This window comes from Cavia porcellus, unplaced genomic scaffold (assembly GCF_034190915.1).
Source record: "Cavia porcellus strain 051 isolate PalLab524CR breed Dunkin Hartley unplaced genomic scaffold, mCavPor4.1 scaffold_13, whole genome shotgun sequence".
Lineage (NCBI taxonomy): Eukaryota > Metazoa > Chordata > Mammalia > Rodentia > Caviidae > Cavia > Cavia porcellus.
Genome location: NW_026947496.1, coordinates 28,727,966 through 28,752,735, shown reverse-complemented (window position 1 = coordinate 28,752,735; position 24,770 = coordinate 28,727,966). Strand labels below are relative to the sequence as shown.

Sequence of the window (24,770 nt, the reverse complement as noted above, 5' to 3'; positions counted from 1 at the left end):
TTTTTAATAAATACTGTCAAAGTAAAAGCTAAATGCATAAGGGCTGAGGGCACATTGTAGTAGTAGAGCATTTGCTTAGCATACCCAAGAACAATGTTAGGGACCTCATGAATGGCAGCATGTGAAAAGCATATCAGATGTAGACTGACTGTCACCATCTGCTGTCTCCACTAAATGTGACTGCGTGATGTGACTCTGGCTCCCAACCAGACCTAGATGGATACTTGTTACCTCCTACTCATCCTTTAATGTTCATCCCAAAACTATCTCTTTGAGAAAGCATGCCCAAATTTCTGCAAATGCTGCGTGATGCCTCATTTCTCCCAAAAACACTGAGATTGCTAGGCATGGTAGCATAGTCCTATAATCCCAGAATTTGAGAGGCTGAGGCACGAGGGCTACCAGTTTAGGCTACTTAGTGAGTTCAATGCCAACCCTGAACTACAAAGTGAAACCCTGTCTCAAAAAGCTTTTTTAAATGTTGGATATCATTACAGTTTATTGTATTATTTTGGACTCACCTTCTAGGTTTTCTTGGGGGAGACAAATAAATTATTTCACCCTTACAACAAATTTTGCAAAAATAACTCAAAAAGCACATGCACAAACTTTGTACAAAGGCCCTCCTTTTTGTCATCATTTTCTCCATTTTTATGTTTTCTCTGTAGCATAACACAATGTAATATAAAATGTGTCACCAGTCTATGACCCATAAGCTCGTTGTGCCTTGCTGCCTTTTTTTGCAATAAAAATTTTATTGAAACAGCTGAATGCATTTGTTTACATGTTGTTCCTGGCTGCTCTTGTGCTGCACTGACATAGTCTATGGCCCACAAATACGAAAATATTTACTATTTCACCCTTTGCCGAAAGAGAAGCCAAGTTCAAGTCCCTACGTTCCCCCAAGGAGTAGCTATCAGCTATGCTGGCATCTATGCTCGCCTCTCCTCTCTGCTCCTCTTCACACACGAGTATAGGAAACACAAGAACACAGAAACAGTAAAACAGGGAGGTGACACATAGGCACACATACACACACACACACACACACACACACACACACACACACACTAAACTGCAGGCCTGGGTCACTGCATACACTAAGCTTCCAAGGACTCAGTGAATAGTCACACCAGTCTATCTCAATCCTACCAGTCTGGTGACCAAGGGAAGTCTCCAAGAGCTTTGTTTGTGTCCATTTAAAATTCATATGTTGAAATCCTAATCCCTAGTACTTCAGAATGTGACCTCATTTAGGTCCTTGCAGACATGAGGTATGATCAAATATGACGAATACTTCTTTTTTTAAAATATATTACAGTAAAAGACATCTTATTGTAAATCCCCCTCAAAATACTCCAACACAGGTGTCTCATCATTCTAGCAACTTCTTGAAGCTGTTATGGTAGACTTCTTTCATGCATGTCTATAGGTGCTGTGTTGTAGCTGCCTCCATATCTTAAATTGATTCAAAACATTTACCTTTACCGGTCATTTTGACTTTGGGAAACAGCCAGAAGTTGTATCATGGCAAAATCATGGATTAAGTAGATGAGAACATGTGATACTGTTTTTATTTGACAGAAATCTCTGTAAACTGGTTTAACTGATTCAAGACATTGCAGCAGTCATGAAATGATACTCACAAAAGAAGATTCCCAGAACTGCTTCAGAAAGTAACACTAACAATAGCATAATTGCGTTGAAAGGGAGAGGGAATATTTTGTAGGGGATTAGTGGCAACGTGTCTTTTACAGTATAAGTACATATTTTAATTTAAACACATTTGTACTTTTTGGTCAGTCCTATTATTGTAGACAGCTAAATTAGGTAGAAATGTTGTCGGCAGCCAAACAGGGCTGGACCCTGGAGGAAGCCAGTGCAGAAGGCAAAGACACATCAAAACTGTGATTAGAGACACATCTGAAGAAGATTAAAATCACAGTGGCCAGATTTACCTATTTCCCCAAGGGAAAAACAAAAGCTTGAGATTATTGGTACCACTCTTATATTTCTCCTATAAATAAAACATTGTCTTTTTAGAAGTGGGCCATTTTCTCTCACCCACTAAGATTACTAAGACTGAAAGATTAAAAACAAGACTAAAACTATAGATTATAGACCAAGATTAATGTGACCTGTATGCCCTTGCTACTATTAGATCAATATTAGTGAAGTAGCTATACTTGTAATTTTATTGCTTCGTTAGAATTTATCCACATTGTATTCATCTCATGATTATGTTCAGTAAAACTCAAAAAAGTGGGTTCTGTGGCAATCCACTTTTGGGTCCATCCTTTCTCTTAAGAGCTGTTTCTCTCAATAAAATTTCCTATTCTTCATCTTTATTGTTCCTTGAAATTCATTCTTCGATTCCAGTGAATACAAATTCAGCCTATCTGACACCTAGAATGTTGGGAGTTATGTACATTTCCCCTACATCATTTGGGGGCCCCACTGAGATACTCAGAAATCCAGTCTCTTTATGCTTGACTTTTTTTATGCCTGGAGGTTTTTTTTTTTTTTTTTTTTTTTTTTTTTGAGCTTGTTTGTTTTGGTTTGTTCTTTTTTTGTTTTTATTGGTTTTTTTGTTTTGCTTTTGTTGTCAAATGATGATACATTTAAATTGAGAACATGAGAAGATCATGATGGTTCCTTAAAGGGACATTATTTTTTTGCAAGCAAGGTCCTATGCTCCTTTTGTTTTTGTTTATGAACTTACTAGTTGCTGAAGTTACTGGTGTGGTGTTTAACCAGTTTAACTTATTTGGCTTTAACCAGTTTAACTTGTTAAAGTTACTATCACATCTCACACAAATGGCACTAGGGAAAAACAATGTTAGAGTACCTTCTAGTAGAGTTCGATATGCACCAAAATGTGAATTTGTAAAATGCTGTAAGATGTTTTTCTTTTATTGAAATCTAGTTTATGAATGCCTCTTATAAATTCAGGACTCCCTTTCTGGGACAGCATTCATAATTTTCATTTTGTATTTCTAACAGGATTAGTACTAATTTTATACATGCTTACTTGGTTTGTACACTTTGAGATGCTAATGTGGTGGTGTTTCTGACTAATCCTAAATCATTGTAATTAGTACTTGCATACTCAATGTTTTTAGCCCTGTTTGGGCAGGAAAGTGATGCATAGTTATGAACACTTTGCATTTTGTATTTAGAATAATTAAATATTTTTATGTATGTATTTTAAAGAAATCACACCTGCTACTAAAATTTAAACAAACTCAGGACTCCCTCAGTCAGTTAATTGGAACAGCATGACTGCTGACCCTAAATTTGGGAGGACAGGATTCACTGAGATAGTCTGGCATTATTGCCAATCCCATGCTCATGGAAGACAATATCAACCCCATTCTGCATCAGTTTCCTATCTGGTCTGATCCTCTGCTGGTGAGGAAGCAATCTTAGCTCTTGAGATTCCCCATTCTTGTCTTTACAACAGAGTGATGACTCATGGGCAGGTTGGTTCAGTAACTCAGCAGGAGCCCAAGAAGAGACTTTTGTCTGACCTCATTTATCTTTTTCTGTCACTTTATACTTTCCCTGTACCCCCTTTTTTTTAAAAGAGACATTTTTTTTATAAAAATCAGATAAACTCTAAAAAGAGTTTGGTCCAACATTTCCCTCTAATCCAACAACTAAGAACTTTCAAGTTGAGCCCATAGAAAATAAGCATTTATTAATGCTGAAGACAGGGATGTCATTTTAGATGGGGGACACATACACCATCTCTGGATCAGATGAGAAATAAGAATTTCGCCAGTCTAGAAAAATACACAGGAAGATGATGTTCCCACCTAATGTTCTGGGCACAATTTCTCATCCAGTGGATACAGAAAATTGAAACCTGAGACTCAGTGGAAAGAAATGACTTCTGGGTGAAGCTATTTCCTAATCACTATATTTAAGGGACCATATATATTTTCAGTTCAGGAGAGAATTTTTGAACTCCTCTTTTATCTCACTCCCTCATAAACTCAAAAATGCCAAACTACCTGGATCTGTCCTCTTTTAAGCCTGATTCTCATCTTTTATGCGAGGAGTGGAAGAAAGTAGTTTGACTAATGTGAAAGTTGTGGTGTCTGGACAATGAATACAGATTTTAACCCATGAGTTTCATAAGAAAATTACAGATGTAGACACAAAAGTCTGTAGAGTGGATTCTGAGTAAACCTTAACTAAGGCTCCTAAAGGAGACTACCTATGTGACTAGGTAGATAGCACAAATGTGTCAGGAACTGCTTTGCCCTAGGGTTGAGGGCAGGATTTTCCAAGTCATTACTTACATGTATCTGTCACTGAAGGTGATCCCTTTTGTAGTCTGGGAAGTGCTCCAACCACTTCTGATTTTCCCATTTTTTTCCCTCTAACTCTCCTTCAAAGAAATGGAAAGCACTTGTTCAGGTCTCTTGATCATTGATTTAATTGTGCTAGCAAAGTTTCCTTCTGTAAACCTGATTGTTATGGTGACAATTGGTTGTAAGTTGTACATTTGGAAACACACTTTGGAGTTAGAAATATGAGTTTGTAGAGAAGGTAGGGGTCAAACATCAGTAAGGTAATCTGGCCCAGCCTATCTTCTAGGCACTGTCCAGATAGAAGCTACTTGCTCTGGAGCAGGGTATCTTGAGGGATGCCTGGAGAGCACATAAAGACCAAACAGATGATTTTTCTTTTGTTGCTTTGCAGATGAGAAACTCAATGTTAATTCTCTTACTCATGTGGAATATATTTTTAAGTACAAGAATTTATTCAACCCTTACATATTGAGAAAGAGCTGTTAAATATTTGTCTGCACCTGCAGATGGCTTTCCCACCCCCTAGATATAAAGTAGAACACAGATGGAAGTATTAATTATGATACTATTTTGCAACTAGAATTTTGCTATAATAGAGAGGGGAAAGGTCATAATTACCTTATGTTCAGACTTTGTTCACATTAAGAGAAAATCTTTATTCGTGTTCAAAGTGTAGGTGTAAGCCACAAAAAAAAAAAAAAAAAGATGACACTTAAAGCACAATGTAATGCGTCTAAAATTATTGAGCCTAAAATTCCCCTCTCTTGTCCTGCAGACCCTAAGGAAAAGCTTTCCAAGTCAATATCAATTAAAACTTCTGCTGGGGTACAACCATCCCTATCTGATTTTCTTCAAACTTCTCAAGGACAAGATACCTTACAAGAGATTGGTGGAGAATTTAGCTCTAAGTGTGTCTATGTGCATTTTTTCTCCGTGACCTCAAATGGATTAAACAAGATATGGAAAAGTTTTCAGATGTATTTTGAGGCCTTTAGGGTACTTAATCTGACCTAAAAATTAGACCTAAAAAAGATGTAATTGTACTCTAAAATGCTGATTTCTAACGAGATACAGGCAGTTTTATAAACTGCCATTACATTTAGAGATGAATATCATATTGTTATTTTTTAAAAGCCCAGAAGATAGAGGGCCAGGGGAACAGCTAGTCCCTATACAAGATCCCTATTGGCCCACTAACCAGACAGGAGATTAGAATAGGAAACATTTTCAGACATGTATTCTTGAAAAGAAGGGTGATTTCAAAAAGGGTGACCACCAAGCCTTTCAATTATTTTCAATTGTCCACCATTCATCAGGAGAAAATGAGAACCCCTCTGCCTTCTTAGATAATTTATAAGAGGCATTAAAAACATACATCCTTGGCTCTTAATTCAGTAGAGCAGATTTTTCTCAAAGACAGCTATTACCCAGTCAACCTCAGAGATTAGGAAAAAGCTACAAAAGATGGTTTTTGCTCCAGATAGCTTCCTTGACACTTTAGTGCAAATTACCTGCTCAGTATTTTATAACTGAGTCCATGAAGAATCCAAGGGGGAAAACAGACCAAGAAAAAGTGCTGCCATAGTTGCAGCCTTAAAAGGATAGACTAAGCCTGATTCTCAAGAGCTCAATGACTAAACTCATCTGCTACTGCCATGGAAAGCCAGGCCACCTTAAGAGGGACTGTCACAAGAGGCCTCCCGTGCCACACAATAAAGTAACCAGTGAAAGTCTTCCTTCCCACTTGGAGACAGAGACGCCGAAAATCAGACCCATCGTACCAACTTGTCCGATAAAACTGATTTCATTTTTTCCAGAGCCTCACTCAATTGCTTTGTTGTTATCCCTTTAGAGAGGCCTGGCGGGTGGCTCTTGGATTGTCCCACCTCACTGCCCCCTGGATGTTTGGGTTGCACTTTATTTAAGTGTCTTCTCATTTTCTTTTCTTTCTTTTATAGTTTAGTTCCTGGGGTGATGCTTGTAAATTGTCTATGGTAGGTTGCTTTACTGCTAGTATTTAGGACCCTTAGATGATAATTACTTCTCTGAAGTGTTTTCCAGGCTTAGCTGGCTTTTGGGTTTGAGTCTATTGAAAAATCTTACCTCTTCATTTGTTGCAGATGAGAAGTTGTTGCTTGTTTGGTCTAACCCCCGGTTCTTTGGCACTGTGCCACAGTATTTTCTGTGATCTTCAACAATCTCAGTCATGGAATACCAGGACCAACAGCTGCTTAGAACATTTGTATCAATCTTGGCTGTAGCAGTAAGGATAGTATGAAACACAGTGTTAGAAAATGTCAAACTGAGCTAACTCTTAATTTGCTACTTTTTACCATATGAAATAGACTTGTGATTATATAACAAAATCTGAAATAAGCTGGAAAATTATATGTAATATATAAGTCCTTAATATGTCAATTTTGTCATTGGGAGTTAAGGAAAAATAGAGAAGTGGAAGAGGAAGAGATTAGAAATAAGCTTGGAAGACAGAGGGACATCATGCCAACTTTGGGAAACTGGTACAGAAGACTGAAGGAAAGAGAGATGGAAGAGCAAAAAGGAAAAACAGAACAGACCCACAACCAAAAAGAGGCTAGGAACCATGTTCACACTCATATAAAAACAATGAAGGAGAAAGAGGGAAAAAAAAACAGAAAAGAAAAGAAGAAGAAAAAGTCTACTTCCAGGACAGCCTGTGGAGAGAGTCCTGAATCATGCCAATCTATTCCAGTAAGCCAGCAGTAGCTTTTTGGCTGGATAGTGGGTAATCTCAGCAGGCCTGCCCTGAGGCTTGCTGCTATCCAAGCAATTTTTGAGAGTCTGAGTTCAGCTGGGAGCTGCTAGATAAAGCCAGCAGCAGTCCTGGGTTCTGGGCTTAGCCAGCCTGTCTCCAAGATGGCTGCCAGCCAATTACTCTCTCCTGTGGGAGGACTAAGTTCTCTGCAATGACCAGCAGTCCAAGCAGTCCTCCAAGTCCACTGCTTCCCTCCACTACTGCAACTCTCTGCAGAGGCCATCACTGTACTGAGACTATGCATGCACAGATTCAAATCACTCCTCTCACGTGGTGAGTCTCATCTCAGGAAGAAGGTGTAGCCAGCTACCATCTCTTTTGTTGAAGTTTCTCCTTTATTCTCTTCACTAATTTCAATTTGCACTTCAGATTTTTCCTGGATCCAGTGGATCCACTTCCCTCCTTCCTGTCTTCCTCACAATGCATTTGGGTGGTGAATCTCAGAGAGGCTGTTTTCTCTGCTACTTACCACTCCACCATCTTGATTTCCTCCTGGTCCAGGAAGAGTGAAGGGCCCTGGGACACTCTGCTTTGTCTTTCTGGCTATACTGTTACCTCCATGGAAGAATCCTGGCTAACTAAGATTATAAAGGAAAAAGGAACCAGCTTATTGCTGGACACTGGTGCAAATTTCTCAGTTATTCTTTTCAGCCCTGGCCTTATTCCCAGCCATCAGACCTCAGTGAAAGGAGTCACTGGGAACAGGTAAGCGCCTATTTTTCACAGCTCTTACGTTGCAACAAGGATTGTGATTATGCCTGAAGTTGGTTGTGAATCTGCAAAGAAAACAATGTCACTAACAGGGAGCCATTAAAGATCTCTGGAAACTTGAGCATGCTATTATTCAAAGGTCAAGCCTCATAGGAGCAAGTTCTTTCTTTGACTTGCTAACAGGACAGGATCTGGGCAAGTGAGGAAGCAGCTCAAGGCATTGCACCAAACAAGCCAGTGCTGGAAGTAAGTTCCTCTCTCCTGAGGTCACCTGCTGCTCAGGTTACCTGGATCTCTGTTATTAGAAGAGATTTGGGTTTACAGCGCCATGCTGTGTAAAATATTAGACAAAACATGAAATAAAAAGCAAAATATCCAGAAAATGTTCAAAGGGCTGACAAAAGTAAGTGGTTTTGGTTAACAAGACCCCTGGGATGGTCAATTTCAATTGCACAGATGGGGCTGCCTGGTTTGGTTCCTTCAAAGATCTCAACAAGGACATGTAGAAGCCCAAAACTACAGAGATGGAAAAAGGAAGCAGTCAGCTACAAAGCTTCCTTCCTTATTGGCTCTAGGCTCTGGGATTTTATATTGAGAATCCACATCTGTTAAAGGTCATTGTCAGCCTTACAGCATGTGCACCAGCCTACCAACCCCCCTTGGTGACAGCGAGCTTGAGCTAATTGCAGGCTGCTTGCTTCTACAGCTCTTTCTAACTGAATAATGCTTCTGTTTCCACCTCTGACTTAATTTGGAGTTACACAAATGTAATCTGGGGGAGCAGCTGAGAATGGCTTTCAGATAATCACTCAGCAAAGCGATGTCATTAGCAATATTAGCACTTGCTACAGATCCCTGTGCTCATGCACATAGTAATCAGCACTGACTCAGAGTGACACGAGTTTATGAAGAAGACACAGAGTGTGTACCAGGCTGGAGTTCCCAGAATGCTGTTCTCTCCTCTCCTTCCACCATGTGCACAGCATTCTCTGTTTCTCTGCCATCTGTGCTCTAAGATGTATAAAGGAATGATTTGCTTCAAATTGTCCTTCTGCTTCTCCAAGATCCTCTGTTCTTTCCCACAAACTTCCTTTTCTCTTGTGTATCTTCCTCCAGAGATAATCTAAATTCAATGGTTTTTGAAAGGGAAAAGACTGAGAGGCATTTAGGCCAGAGCTATTTACTTTTCCTGAGACAACAAGAGGGCATAAAATCAAACATTTGATGATGAAAGGAAATAAATTAGGAAATACAAAGTTTTCTCCCCAAATTGAAATTGTGAGGCCCAAAGACAAACCCATTGGCACTTGAGGCAAAAGTCAGTTACACTCATCCCATCTTTACCATTTTGGTACTTCTAAAATGTGAGTTTTTGTGCTTGGAATTTAAATATTGCATTAAAGCAATGTTTTTTCTCAATTACTGAATTTATTCTTTATGACCCCTTGGAGTGTGTCCTGGCTGACATTACAGGCAGTAATTAGGAATATTAAGTTAGTTAGGAATATTATAGGTAGTTAAACAGGGCTGAGTCTTCAAAGGAGCCAGAGCAGAAGTTCAGACACCTTGTGACCTCTGAGGAGATAGACACCTCCTGTGGGTCAGATCTCAAGATAAAAGGCAAAACAAATACAACCAAATCCTAAGGATCAATAGCCCAAATAGTTCTCTATCACCCTGAGGAAAATAGGAGTCACCATTCCAATGCCCTATAGGAAGGCTCACTGCTGTTAAGCATGCCTACTTACTATGTGACTCACTTCCCCATTTGTTCCTGAATTAACATTACCTGAGCAACTGTTCCTGAATTAATCAATGTTACCTGAGCAATTAATCTTATTAGTTAACCATAGTTCTGTCCTACCTTATGCCCACCTGGCGAGTTCCCATCCCCCCCCTTGGAAACCATCTAACCTCATAATTTGACTCTATAAAAGCCCCTATGTATGTGATCTCTTGTTCCACTCCTGATCCCAGTGTTTGAAGCTTTAGTATTGTACTAAGAAGAATCAAAACTACTCTTCCTCCTTTCTCTGTTATTACCTACTGTTTGCATAGGCACTGCAATCTATAAAAATATTCTCTTACATATTAGCTCATCCAGTCATACAATCTGTTCACCAACCACTGATGAAGTATCACTTTCATTTAATAGACGAGAACACTGAGCTTCAAACAGCTTGCACATGAGTCTAGATAGATGTGAGAAACCACGTAGCACAGAGTTCAAGAATTTAACCAGGTCTCCTGATTCAAAGTTCTGAGAGGTCTCATTGCAGTGGCTTTTTTTTTCAACTACATATTCTTTAGGGCCTGAAGTACCCTAGTGCTGTATAACACTGAATTCATTTGTTTCATCTAAATGGACTGATTTTGCCCAAATACTATACACTGCCATATTCATAGGCCTCATGAAACATTCCAGCTCATAAAAGCAACTTGTGGCTTTGCCTTTGGAGTAACAGTTATTAGCAAGTAATCTTAAATAATAAAGTCTGTAATTAAACTACAAAGGGAAAACACTTCCTCTTCCATCAGCACAGATTTTCCATGGTGCTGCTGCTGCCAGCAGCTCTGCTAATGTTTTCATTAATAATGACAATTTGTTGTTCTACAAACAACCATAAGTGAGAGACAGGGAGCAAAAGAGGAAGGGAGAAATATCAAAACAATCTGTCTCTATGTTCTCAAGTAATTTTTTTCTTCCTTACTTTTTTTTTGTTTTTTTGGAAAGTGAAGGAAACTGCAAAATTGTTTTCTAATTCTACCTTAGAAAAACTCAAAATTGTAAAGGATTTCTCCAGACTCCCTGATATGTTCATGTTCTTGAGGACCACTTGATTAAAATGCAGGTATTTCCCAACTCTTTTCCTTTAGAACCCTGAAACACTAGAACACTTCTATGGAACTGACTCATGATACAGCCAACACCTACCATAGCCAAACCCCAAGAGTGATCTAGTTTGTCTCTGAAATAGCATGCGAGTAATAAAATCACTTATCACTATGCTTCTGTGGCTTATATGGTTGTTACACAGCAGTGGCAATTATAACCCATTTCCCAGCTGGCATTCTGGAGGTGAGTGTAGTAGCTGGGAGCTGAATCACTATGGTTTATGAGAGGTATTTTAGCAAGGATGGATTACAATAGGACTCTTCCATGTAGCCAGCCCATTCAGATTGACCACATTTCTGTATTCAACTTCTGCTCCATCAGGTGATTGAGAAATAGGCTTTCTTTCATAGTTTTATTCTAATCTAAAACTTTTGTTCCTTTTCTGAAGAAATGAAACAAAGAAACGCACAGAAATCAGAAGTAACTGTCATTTATGTTGCTTGATATTGTGAACTCAAGAAAGCAACTTCTATGTACCTTCACTCTTTCCTATTGGCCTATATTTCCAAAAACTTACCTGTTGCTCTGAGGGAGAGTACTGTTCTCAAAAGATAGTAGCAAATCAGATTAGAGTATCAGTATGACCCCTCCTAAAGATGATGCATCAGATTATCAATCTTTCAGCACTCTTTGTAATCAAGAATGTAGCCAGAATTAGAAGGAATCTTAGAAATCAACCAATCTGGCCTTTCATTTATGTAGAAGAAATATAATCCCAGGAGAATCAAGTGGCTTTGTCCAAGACATAATGGCCTAAGATGGGACTCACTGTCAAGATTCCAGGCCTCAGGCTCAATGCCACTTTCACCATGTTGCTGGGTCTGTCCTTGAGCAACTTCCAACCTCTCATAGAAGCAGGATCTGTCAGCCTCAAATGGCCTTGCAAGGTACAACGAAACACATGTGGAACTTTGCCTCTCCTGCACAGTGATTTACTCAGGCAAACTCCAGTCTAACAACTGAAAAAACTTTAGTATTAAAGCATTTCAAAATATCACAGGAGGGATATCAATAATATAATTCAATGGACTTACTTGAAACCCCCTGTCCCCATTGAAAGATTCTTACCCTAGTATACATTACTATACAGTTATGGCGGTGGTCTAACATGGTGGAAGGCCAAAGTGGGAATGCTTACCACTTCCTGCTTCTTCTTCAGCTCTAATTGCAGCTCCTTTTCCTGTTTGCTCACAAAAAAAATTCCAATGGGTTCCTCACATGTCATCAATATCCGCCCCATGCGCCACTTCAATCGGAGGTCATACAACCGTCTGCCTCTCTATATCTGGTTGAAGGAGACAGCCCAACTGCCATGGGTCATTTGCTCCTTTCTAGGTCCTCAATAAACCTGTTCATTTTGTACTTCTTGCTTCTCTATTGCTCCAGAATACTCTAACACCTATCATTCTCCCTTGTAATTCTCATGCATAGCTGCCTAGATTCCCTCCTTCCTCTTTCCAGATGTTCCCAAGCTCTCCCCGAGGCCCAGCCCACAGCATTACCTCCTTTCCCTTCTCATTTTCTCTGTGGATCTGCCCCTTGCCTTGTGACTCAGTGCTCTCCAGCGAAGATGGCCTCTTGATTTCTGCTCTTGTTGGGGAAAATTAGTTCTTTCAACTGGTATGTTCCATGACTGCACCCCCTCCCTTTTTTTCCTTTCCTGTACCAGCTGCACCTGGTGTGATAACATCAAAAGCCTTCACTACTTCCTGTTCTCACCCTCAGCATCTGGTCTGCCAGAGGCCACCTAGATACGCAAAGGTGTAATCCTTTCACCTTTGAATAACTGTCTTTGTTTTGCCTCTGTACCTTAGCTTGCCCTTTCCATCACAAGCCCTATATAACAGCTCTCTTAACCAGGTTGGAGCTCAGACTTTGGGGTGCTGAATTCCTCTGGGCCCACCAGCGTAGTAACTTCTGACTTCCTCCACTTCTCTGGGTGCCGCTCCATTCTTTCACATCCGATGAACTAAAATTGCTGTAACACTCTTATCTTGCGTGAAAGAGGCTGGAGTGAACAAAATACAATTCTCCTGGGGATGGGAGTGGGAGAATCTGCGCACACATCTGTGTGTGAGACCACAGAGGAAGGTCCTTTATCTTGATCATGTGCTATACTAGTCACACAGAAGAGTGCCTGGCAGTGTGTTGCATTTATTGAATACATAAATATTTTCCAAACAGGAAATGTCACGCATGTAATAACCCCTCTGAACCTAATGGGCCACAGGAGGTAAAAAGAACACAGGGTGTTGATTTCTAACACCTGCCATGCAGACACCATCTTAGCAAAGTGGCTAGTCTCAGTCAGGGTCTTGATGATTCACAGTAATGTAAAAGGAGCAAACCACCATACTTACCCTAGCATGAGATTCTCCTGGTCAATGGAAGCAGATGATGGGCAAACCATGAGTTACAGTGCATATGAGAAAAAATGAACAATGTGCCCCTCTTTGTGATCTGAAGTATAAAAATGAGTTTTCATCATTTGAAGCTCTAACGATCTAATGAGCACAGTGATTAAAGAAATTCTTTCAGGTACAAGCTACAATTCCTGGGAAATGATGCTCCTGCAATAATGATTACCTCAACTCTGCCTGAACAGCATCCTTATTTTCTCATACAAAAAAATAAGACAGTATCTCCACAGATCTAACCCTGCTGTGTATTTGAGTGGTGGCTGACAAGAAGCGTTCTCGAAGCTTCAGTATACAATATTCTTTTCTCTGGATGTCAGGAATCTTTGCAGGTGAGGAATGGATGTGTAGATAGATAAAATGGATAAAATGACAAATTTTTAAAAGTTTAAAAAGAAAGAAGCAAGAGAGGAGAGAAGGCTTTGTGACTTAGGATTTCTCAAAGCAAAAATCAAAGTGTTCCAATTAAAACGAAATAAATCCAACTGCAGTAAAGGTCTTCTGTTCTTTACCAACAACAAAACAGGGAGTAAGAGAGGGAATTAGTGCTCTGAAAAGTAATGTGACATCCTAGAGATGAGACGTTGTTATTGTGGATTCAGCCAGTCAACTCTGAAAGTGAACGTGGCTCCTCAGGAGGCTGCACTGTGAGAGGCCCTGCAGGTTCACCTGCTGCAGATTTGCCTGCTCCCTGCTGCTTCCTGGATTCCTGTGGAGGATGGCCCAGATGGAAGACACACCCTTGTGGATGTGGAGATGTGGAGAAATGTCCTCCCGAGGGCTTTGTGGGTCTCACAGAAGGCGAGACTGTGAAGGCTGAGGTTTCCAGAAAAGGTCCAGGAAAACAGGCTGTAATTAATGTGGGCATCGGAAGCATGGAATCCAGACACTACTTCTGGGACCTATGATAATGGGTGCACCCATTCTTCTGTCTGCCCTGGTTTCTTCATCTCTAGGATGGGTGTCATGACAGTACCTATATCACAGGGGTTTGCTAAGGAGCAAACTGCTTAAGGCATAGAAATCACTGAGACGTACCTGCACACAGAAAGTACTTACTGCTTTGGAGTAGGCGAAAATCAGGTTAGGCCCACGGGGTCCCTATGAGGAGATCCCTGTGAATGATGGAACTCTTGGGTTAAGAATATTGGGTCACAATTATAATTTATAATAATTGTGCACATTTATAAAATAGCAACCTTAGAGGTATTTCATTCTCTTCCTCTACCCACTCCAAGTTAGTGTCTTTTCTTTCAAGCCATCAGGGAGAACATCTCAGAGATCACAAAAGCAATTACCAGTGCATCTTTATTTTCAACTGCAGATTTATTTCCATATAACAATCTTCTTTTGAGAATTACAGAATTGCCATGGATGCCACATACCACTCAGACTCAGCAGAAAGCCCACAAGAAGAAGAGCAGGGATGGATGGGCCAAGCTGTCCCTGCCGCCTGGTGGCAAGGGAAGAACAGAACAGTTCTAACAGATCACTGAGTCCATGGGGTGCACAGGAAAACCCAGGGTCAAGGGGAAAAGGACACAGCTGCTAACTGGGGGTTTCAGAGAGACAGGACCATGCCTGCCATTGGAAAGGCCTTTAGGGTCCCTCGCCTCGCCCGAAAACACCAAGCTATAGTGAGAAAGTTTGCCCACTGGGTCCCAAGCAGCAAAGCACAGATACAATTCTAACAGCAAGAGGGCGTACACATGGCAAGGGCGAACCACAAAGCATGTGAAGATCAGGGGCTGATTTTCAGACCAAGGCACAAAGCCAGCTCAGACTTCTGAATTTTCCCGTCCTTGTTCACATCGCAGTGACGCAGGAGGATCTCTCGGAACTTGTCAAGGTCCACTCCACTGATGCTGGGCTGAGGACAACAACAGGACCCTGTCAGCAGTGGCAGCCCCACCCTTTACTGCCCCCTAAATTTAAAGCGAACCATGCCCACGGTGGGGGCAGGGGAGGGGGACCCATTTTACCTTCCCTTCTCACCCAGGGTTGCTAAGGGCAACTTTGTTCTAACAGCTCCATTTCTTGGCTTGCTCCTTCAGATAAAAAAAGACTTCTACCTCTATTTCCATATCACTTCCCTGTAGTTCGCACAGACTGCCTGTCTTATTAGCTTTGAAAGAAAGACACTTTGCCTCAAAAGTAGAGAACCATGCTCACAAAGTCTTCCTTGAAAGCAGATGCATTCATTAACTTCCTGCAGAGTGCTTCTTGCCCCCAGTTAAAAGAGCTTCTATAGCATAAATGTCTAACTAAAACAGTTGTTGAGCTAGGAACCTAGGATTTATGCCTAGGGAAACGTCAGGAGTTAGAGTTGTGGTGCCTGTGAGCTACGAAAAGATGCTAAGTCCAAAGGCAGCCAAAATTAGCAATGCCTGAACTAATTGGTTGCCCCTGGGAGCTTTCATTTAATCTTCCTGTAACCCAGGGAAGTACATAATGACACCTCTTTTTGCAGTTTAGGACACAGGCCCAGGGAGAGCTTAAGCAAACTGCTGAGCTGGAGAGTTGGGGCAGCATTTTTTATTCCAAGGTTTCTGACACCAATTAAGGGATCATTCCCACCTGAAGGAAGGCTGGCCTCCTGCAGCTACGGGAAAGAATCTAAACTCTAAAGCAAAATCCAGCCAATCAGTTTGCCAAGGCCCTGATGTCTGGTATGGCTTTATGAGTGGACAGAACACAACTGCCTGCAGGGGTCTATTGTGGGGACTCTGAGATGTGCTCCACACACCCCAACCTGGCTCCCATAGATTCCTCATCTCCAAAGAAACTTATGAAAAATTCTCAGTGACAGGAAAAAATGTTTCACAACTAGTCAGGCACAGGCAGACCTGAGGATTTACATTTGCAACTGGGAAATGACTGACACCAGGTCGGACCCTAATAGCAGGTTTTATCAAGGAAGAAAGGAAGAGAGCAGCAGGAAGTGGGAGCAAACGGCCCAACAGCTCAGGAGAGGGTTCTGGGACAGGGACACACCCAGAAGTCAAAAGATTTGGGTGAAGTGAGTTGAGTTGAGTCCACTCCCTTCCTCTGTGCCAGGCCCCTGGATGACCAGGCTGCAAAGTCAAAATGTAACACATTACCAGTGGGTTCTCCTCAGGCTCGCAAAGGGTAGTATGCCAGGTATCAACACTAGGCAGGCGCAATGTGGCCAGGGAGATGCGGCTGGGGCCTTGAAAACAGCAAGCGGTACTCTGTGACAGCATGTTAGGAGTTCATTTGTTACACAGCAGCAACTTGAGGATGTTTGGTTTGTTGCAGCTTGGGTAATTTGTTGCTACAGCTTTTCTCCAATAAGTGGTACCCACCCCAGGATCCTCTATCTCTCAGAAAAGACTCAGTGGTAGTCATTTACACAGAAGCATGAATCAGTTGCCAGTGTATTAACCTTATTCAAACATTCAAACTCTGAGACTTTTTTTAACCATAAATGAAAAATATTAGGACTTGCTGCCAAAGTAATTACTTCTTTAGAATAAGTAAGAAATATTTTTGTGCAAATGACAGAGGTGAGGGTAGGGTAGGGAGTAAGGATGGAAGAGTATTGGGGACCACAGATTCATAGCGGCTAATTTTACATACTTCCCTAGAGAATAAATGGAGGTTTGGGATTATGGCATCACCCTTTTGAGATTTTCCATTAATTTTCTTGGGGTGGGCCTTCCTCTCCCACAAACTAAGACTAAACTAAAACTACTAAAAGGAAAAAGAATGCTCCAGAGCAAGAGCCTCCGTAGCATGAAACCATCTCCACCCTGTTGAGTCATCCCAGGATTATAACATTGCCTGCAGTGTCATGGACCTTTGAATCTTTCCAGAATCTTCTGCTAGCCCCTCCTATCATTGTACACACCCATTGTATTGTACACACCCAATAATTAGTGGCTGGCTTGGAGTCTCTGGGTCTTTGCCCATCCTGAGGCACTGACCTCCCAGCCTGCCATCATGCATTACTAAATTTGTCTGTTTCTTATTTTATTCTTCGACAGACCCCTCATACAGGCAGCGGGGATCCTGGCCAGGTCCCTGGTAGAAGGGAGATTCCTTTGGTTCTTACATGTTATGTTTTTAATGTTGAGTGACTCACTGTGAAAACTGCTCAAAATTCCATGTGTTACTAAAGACATCCCCAGTCATTCAGCCTTGATCTTAATAGCAATCCCCCAATAAAAGTGCACATGGGGCCCCAATCTAAAGGCTCTGCACCTAATAACTGTAATCCTCAGAGCTGCTACAGCAGGTTGTATCTACTTTTTGGGGGGAGGGGGAAAACAATTCCGCTATGTAATTCAGGCTGGACTTGAGCTCACTTTGTAGTCCAGGCTGATCTCCAACTTTCGACAATTGCCCTGCCTCAGCCTCCTGAGTGCTGAGATTATGGACATGTGCCACCATGCCCAGTTTCTACTTTTAACCTTAACTTATAGTGGAGTAAGCTAAAGAACAGAGAAAGGAATCAACTTTTCGTTGTCACACAGCTGCCCCATGCCAGGACCAGGATACAGATCCCTGTGGGCAGGGCACACTGTATGGTAGCTTCTCATACATAAGTATAACTTTGTTCTCATCCCTCTATTGGACAAGTGTCTTGGTACAACTCAGATAACTGACACATTTCATCAGCCCCACTGAATCCTGGGAATTAGGGACCTTGTCCATGAGTGACCAATGAGTGACCCTGCTCTCTTGTCATCAGATGTCTCCCCTATCCTACACGCCCTGGCTCTCTGCAGATAAGAAAAACCAAGACAATCATCCAAGGCCAGTCTTGTGCCATATTTCTTCTGACTGTCACCTGCCACTGCCATAGAGTGGCAAGAAGGAGCCCTTTACGCCTTTGCTGGTACAGCAGAGGTACCTGCTAAGAACCAGGAAATGTGCAGAAGCGCGGTGCTGCAGGCAATGGGCACTGTCTCCCAGCGAGTTCCAGAAAGACCCTCCCTCTGCAGCCCTGCAGCTATCGCCTCATCGCCCCTGCCAGGCACCCATGGGCGTCATTACATCTTTGCTCTAGGGACTGCACGGCCTCCTCCTTCCACCAGTCTCCTCTGGGGAGCCATCTGTCACCGGAGGGAGCACAGCATGTTAATTACCAGCATCACAGTGAGAAGCACACATGTCTATACCAGCCTGCTGTCTTCCCTGATCAACCAGACTGGGCCAAAACAAAGCCAGGAGCATTATGGGTAGTGAAGGTAGGATGAGCCAAGGTGGAAGAGAGGACCAAAGAGGGACATGGTCCACACTTTCTCTTCCAAAGCTTGCTCAAATCTGGGTGGTGGGAATTTTAATGTGTGAAAACCCCTCCACTTAGTAATAGGCCAAATATAGAGAGGGATTTATGTGCAGTGCTATTTTCAGTTAGACACAGGAATTAGACCCAGTGACTGGCCCTGCATTGTGATGCATTCTCAGGGGATCTGAGGTGGTCACTAAATGTCTGCTACTAGGAAATGTTGCTATAATCTCGGCCACATACAAAATATACATGAGAAGCTGGGCATGGTGTTGCATGCCTGTAATCCTAGCACTCGGGAGGCTAAGGCAGGAGGATTGTTGTGAGTTCAAAATCAGCCTGGGCTACAAAGTGAGCTCAAGACCATCCTGAGACTCTGTCTCAAAAAGTGAATAGATATTCATATATATGAGAGAAAAATCACTTCACAGTGAGTCTGGTAAAGTGTAGAGGTTTCCCTGTTTCTTTCTTTTTCTTTTTCCTCTAAGATGGCAAAAATTTTTATATACACAGGTTCACTTTTTAAAATTTAAAAAGTAAATCAGTTATGGTGACACACACCTGTCATCCCTGCATTCAGGAGGCTGAGGCAGGAGATTGCTACAAGTTGGAGGCCAGCCTGTGCTACATAGTGAGACCTTATCTCAAAAAAAAAAAAAAAATGTAAAAAGCAACATGCATGCTAAGGATTAGCTTTGGGCTCACATACTAGATCAGAGCCTCTAGGGTAGGTATTGTCCCTTTTTGCCAGCCATCAGTAGCAGAGAAAACAGGTGGTGTTTACCAAGGAGAAGACAGAACTTTAGGGAGGCCTGGGGCAGGGGACTCTGATTAGCTCAGTCAAACATCTGGGTCATCTCTGGCTGCATGTTTATTTGGCTTTCAATGTTTGCAGTTCTCCCTGGGAGAGCTTGAATTTCTTGTCTTTGTACTTTTTAATTTCAGTTACAGATTCTTGTATCAGTTGTTACACGGTGCTAAATGGGCCAAAGGTCCTTAAGAAGCTTGTGCAAGCTGAGCTTGGTGGCCTATACCTGTAATCCCAGCACTCTAGGAGACTAAGGCAGGAGAATCACAAGTTTCAGCTTAACCTGGGCAATTTAGCTACTTAGTAAAACCATTTCTCAAAATGAAAACCAAAAAGAAAGGGCTGTGGATGTAGCTTAGTGCAAAGACCGGGAAGTCCAGGACAGCAGTGGGGTGCTCCTGATGCCCCGGGCCATGACAGGAGTCACCAAAGAGCAAGGCTGACCCCTGCTTCTCGTGACTCTTTTTGGTGGTCTAGAATTTTTCTTCTTTAATTTTATTTGAATAATGTCCCATCTGCTATGTTTCTGCTTTGGATTTTAGTTCTATCTTCTCCTGTCAGCCTTCAGAAACTTTTGTCAAACTTAGCAATAACTGAAAGGCAGGATTATTGAAAATCATTAAGTGATGATTTTTAGAGCCAGGGATATAGTTCAGTGGCACAGCGCCTGCCTGGCCAGTGCAAGATCCTGAGTTTGACTCCTAGCACCAAAAAAGAAAAAAAGGTAAAGATTTTTAGAGGGGAATCCAGCAAAATTATGCTGTACTTAGGCACCTCAGCTTTCTTTTTTAAAAGTTATATGGAAATGGCAAAGATCATGATCACTAAAGTTTAAACAAACTATGTTCGCTTACAGACTAATTTATGATTGTCATAATCACTAATATTTACTGAGCTCTTAGTGAAAGCATATTATTATGGTTAATCATTAGTGAAGTAGCTCAATATTAAGGAACATGTGCAGAATTTATCCTAAAATGCTCCTGACATCTTAATGAATGTGGAAATTATGACAATTCCCATTCTCCAGAGGAAGAAACTCATCTAGGGTCACAGTGCCTCTTGGTGGTAAATCCAGAGCTAGAATCCAGAGGGATCAGTCTAAAAACTGGATTCTAAATCTAAATTCTCCTTGGCTTTGTAACTTCTGTTTTCCTTTATTTTCAATATTTTTCTACAATATGCAGCACTACTTTTTAAATAAAAGAAATCAAGTATTTTAAATGAGGACTTCTAAAGTAGTTAAGTTCATCACCATCTGACACAATCATGTCTATATTTTAGGAGTTCTTTTTTGCCTGTCTTCTTCATGTTATTACTTCAGAAAGAGTCCCCACTAGGACAGCAGAAGTGTGCACTGAGCTGCTGGTTCCTTCCTCCCTCTCAAATCTAATCTATTCTCAAGCTGAGAAATAAACTCTGAAGATTACAGCTACTTTGCTTTGTAAAAATTGTTTTAAAAATTTTACTATATGATTATGTCTATGTTATTTCTAATCATCATACAACCTGGGGAAGCAGATATCACTGTGCCCATTTCATGGGCAAGGATTCAAGTTCCAGAGAGGTCGAAGAACATGATCTGGAATTAAAGTTCAGTTCTGTCAACTCCAAAACCTTGTCCTCTATTTTATACTCTCTCACCAGCAAAAATGTCTCCAGTGCATTCTTTTCATGGAAAAGGAAGCAAAGCAAAGGAGAACAGTGGGATGATAAAGGAAAGGAGGATGGATAAGTCCACCATGACAACCCCGTAGAAGCCTCTGTTCCAAATTCTGTGTCTGACAGAGTCCAGCTGGTCAGCCGTCCAGCTGCCTCCCATAGCCTGGCAGACAAGTTCGTCAGGAACAATGACATCTCAGGTTGGGAAGAATTTGTTTAACAAGTTTGAGATAGAATCACCAAAAAGGGATGAAAGAAGGAGGACCTATTAATGACTGATTGCTCACCTGGCTGGGCCTCTGCTCTGGGGCTCAGCTGTGTGTGCAGAACTTGGGGAGGTACAGGAGGCCAGATTCTCTGCCTGGGGTCTACAAGCATCTGAAAGCCTCAGATTCACTCTGAAGCACCTGAAGCCCAGCTCTGTTGGGCAGAGGAAGCCTAAGCAGCTTCCCCAGCCCATTCATTGCATTAAAAACAAATTAACTCCAGCTTAGCAAGTCCTTCTGCCACACATCTTTAATATCCCCACAGATAACTGCTGTTATTACACAAGTCATTCTGGCATTAAACAGACAATAACCAAAATGGGATTTTCATTAGCAATCAGTGCAAAAGGAAACAATACATAGATATCCATCAGTTACTCTGCCTGCGCCAAAGCCTACGGCATCTCCAACAGGAGGATCAACCAAGGTGAGAAAGCAAATCAAAAGCTCGGTTAAGATGGAAATAGCACAAGGTAGGAGTCACAGAAGATGATTCCATCAGTCTGCTTGATCATCAGAAAAGATTTGGTTTGTATCTCTGTAATTCCCTGCAAGTGAATGTTCTGGACATTTATGCAAAAATTGATATCTGAATATTTTTCTGTAGCATGACTATATAGTTACAATCTGGTTTGCAAAAAATTCAGGAACCCAAAAATGGTGCATAATTGCTATTCTAATTGGTTGTTGACTGGGCAACAAACCGCACAAAATTAAATTCATTGTATAAACAGAAGCCCGTGGTAAAGGAGGAGTTGGAAATTATCTGTTTAACCAGATTATGCACCCAGTCCATACAGTTCAGGACAGTCACAGGAGGCACCTTTTTGAAACATTGTCTCCTCAGCATAGAACAGCTATGTTGATGTAACTATAACTTAAAGTGCTTCAGTCCCAACTGTGGCAGAGCCGTAAGTATCCTCTGGGAGGTGTTAAGGAAGCCCCCATTAAAAGAAAATTAGAGCCTCAAATATAAGATTTGTTACGTGAAATCAAATTTAAATTTTTAATTACTCTCATAACCAAATCAGAACAGAAAGGACTTGCTAGCACTGAAAAATGAAACAGTAAAGTGTAAAATGGCACCACAGCATTTTGGTGAACTTAGTAACTTTTCAATGACAATTTTTTAAAAAGTGCTTTTTAAAAGACTGGGTAATGAAAACCCAACAGCCTTAAGCAAGGAAGATCTGTTGGGCTGCACAGAATCTCAAAGGTCTTAAATAAAAAATGAATGAACCCATCAAAACAGGGACCCCAGCCCAAGACAGAAATAATCTACTCAGCCCCAGAAATCACCTGGACCAGCTCCATCATGTCTTTGACAAACCCATCGACTTCTGGGCCTTCAAGGGCTCCAGTTCTGCTCTGAAAGATAAAAAAAGATCCACTCACCAGAATGTCATTTTTAGGCAAATCTACCAAATCAGCGTTCTTTTATAACTGCAAGATGAGTTAGAAAGGACATGCTACAGCGTGACAATTTGAATGCTGTACAAGAATTAAAAGAATTAATTGTAAGTAATTCTATGCGGCCAAATAAGAAACAATGTTATACGAATTTCTTGGCTCTTGAAAACAGCATTAATATGACAAAGGCTGACCCTGCTTCTAATGTCACAATTCCATTACAGTAAATTGTTAACTGTGCATAACATTGATCCTTTGAAAGAGAGATTAATATGTTTAAATTCTTTTCATGACTATGACTTAGTAAGTTATTGGTGACTATTAAATTCAGATTTTAAATCAAGAGAGACTATATTGAAGAAGTATATTAGAATGATCATTTAGTCTGTATATAAGCCCCTTTATTTATTTAGTCTTCTTGAGACAAGGTCTCTTTATGCAGTTGAGGCTGGCTATGAGCTCACTTTGTAGCCCAGGTTGGTCTCCAACTCTCAATGATCCTCCCACCTCAGCCTCCTGAGGGCTGGATTATAGGCGGGAGCCACCATGCCAGGCTCAGCCCTTTACATACTTTGTCTACTTACTTTATAATCCGTTCAAACACAAAAGTCTAAAAAAATTCAACATATGCAAAAATATTACAGTTTCTGTTCTAAATTCATTTATTTTCTTCATATTGAAACTTTAGTATATTATTTTAAAAATTCTGTTCCCATGATTTATGTAACAAACACTTCTTTAGTAATTACTATAGGCCAAGCATTTTTGTAAAATCTTATAAAAATGAATTGCTTAATTCTTAGTACAATTCCTTTGGGTAGCCATTACAGCTATCTTTCCAACTCTAATTTTATAGACAAGAAGAACAAAGCACAGGGTCCCTACAGAGATGGAGAGACCTACCCAGGTTACCTGGTTGATAAGCTCAATAGCTGTTCACACAGCCAGTATACTGGGCTGCCTTCACCAGGTGATATCCTTCTCTATTCAGAACTGGACACAGATTCTTAGCCTGATTAACCTCAGGAAGCCATTTCTTAGAATCTTTTCTAACTTTTTGCTTGGTTTTTCCTTTTTTTTTATCACATTATTCTATCTTGTTCTCAAAAAATGCAATCTCTCTGTTATATTTGATGCTTTAGGATTATTATTGTCTCTACAGAGAAATATTTTTATTGTTGTGCCAAATAAGTATGGCCTTGCCTCCATTTGTTTGAGCTGAATGTTGGGATTTTTTGCTTTTTTTTGAGCATAGTACTATTATAAATGGATTCTAGTCCTATAAGAAGGAGAAACGTTCTCTTAGTTTCAATACAAAGACAGACAAAATTGTAATTGTGTTTTTTTCCTTTTCAAATATAAATGCTTCTTTATTCATTTTCATTTAGTTCTCAGAAATTATCTAGAGAATTTGAGGGTGGCCTGATCTAGCAACATCCACGTGAGATCGCTTTGTTGTGAGTAGGATGAGCCTACCGAGGGGAGAAGCAGGCTGCCTGCGTGATGACAGCCCCAAAAGAGACACACTTACAATATCATAGTGGGCAAAGATCTTCTCAAAGTCCCTCTTCCTTTCTTCAGTAGAACTGGCCTGTGTGGAGAGAACACATTCTGTCAGTCAGCACTGTACAGTTCTTCCAAGGGCTTGGGCAAATTTTGTTTTGTTTTGTTTTTTGGTACCAGGAGTGTAACTCAGGACCTTGCACTTGCTAGGCAGGTGCTTGTGCTACTGAGCTATATCCCCAGCCCTTGGGCAACTTTTATAAACTGAGTCAATGACCCTTGAGACCCCAGGGTTTCATTCTGAACCTTATCAGTCTCTAAATTAATTATGAAAAAGATAATAAATATCTTCCTTTCTTCCTTCTCAAAGTCACAGAGAAATTAAAATGATATAAACCCACCTAGAGGAAGGTTACTACTTACATCCATTTTAAATTGGAGAAGGAAATTTTCCTGAAGAGCCAGAATCCTAAATAGGAAAATAAAATAAAGTCTACATGATGATCTATCTGCCCTTGCTTACAAGTAAATTCAGAGCATGTGAGGGAAGGATGGGTAGCTTCCAGACTACCCTAGAAAACAGTATAGCTGCCTGAAATACAGGAACGCCTACATCATAAAAACAGATTAATGGAGAAAGGTTTTCATAGAGAACCTCTGGTTGAAGCACTTTCAACTCTATAGCTGGTCTCTTCATTGTTAGAGTGGCCAAGATCAAATCCTGGGGAGA

General features: G+C 40.9%; 1 protein-coding gene across 1 annotated transcript in view; it reads right to left on the bottom strand.

Annotated features, from left to right (window-relative positions):
• Nucleotides 1-14,444: 14,444 nt before the first annotated feature.
• Nucleotides 14,445-24,770, bottom strand: part of Scgn (secretagogin, EF-hand calcium binding protein) — a 35,189-nt gene continuing 24,863 nt past the window's right edge. Inside the window, exons 8-11 of the mRNA XM_003468774.5 lie at nt 24,464-24,509; nt 24,069-24,128; nt 22,427-22,495; nt 14,445-15,007 (exon numbers count right to left, since the gene is read on the bottom strand). Of these exons, the coding sequence (XP_003468822.1) occupies nt 14,879-15,007; nt 22,427-22,495; nt 24,069-24,128; nt 24,464-24,509 (304 nt within the window). The 3' untranslated portion in view covers nt 14,445-14,878. The remainder of the gene's footprint in view (nt 15,008-22,426; nt 22,496-24,068; nt 24,129-24,463; nt 24,510-24,770) is intronic.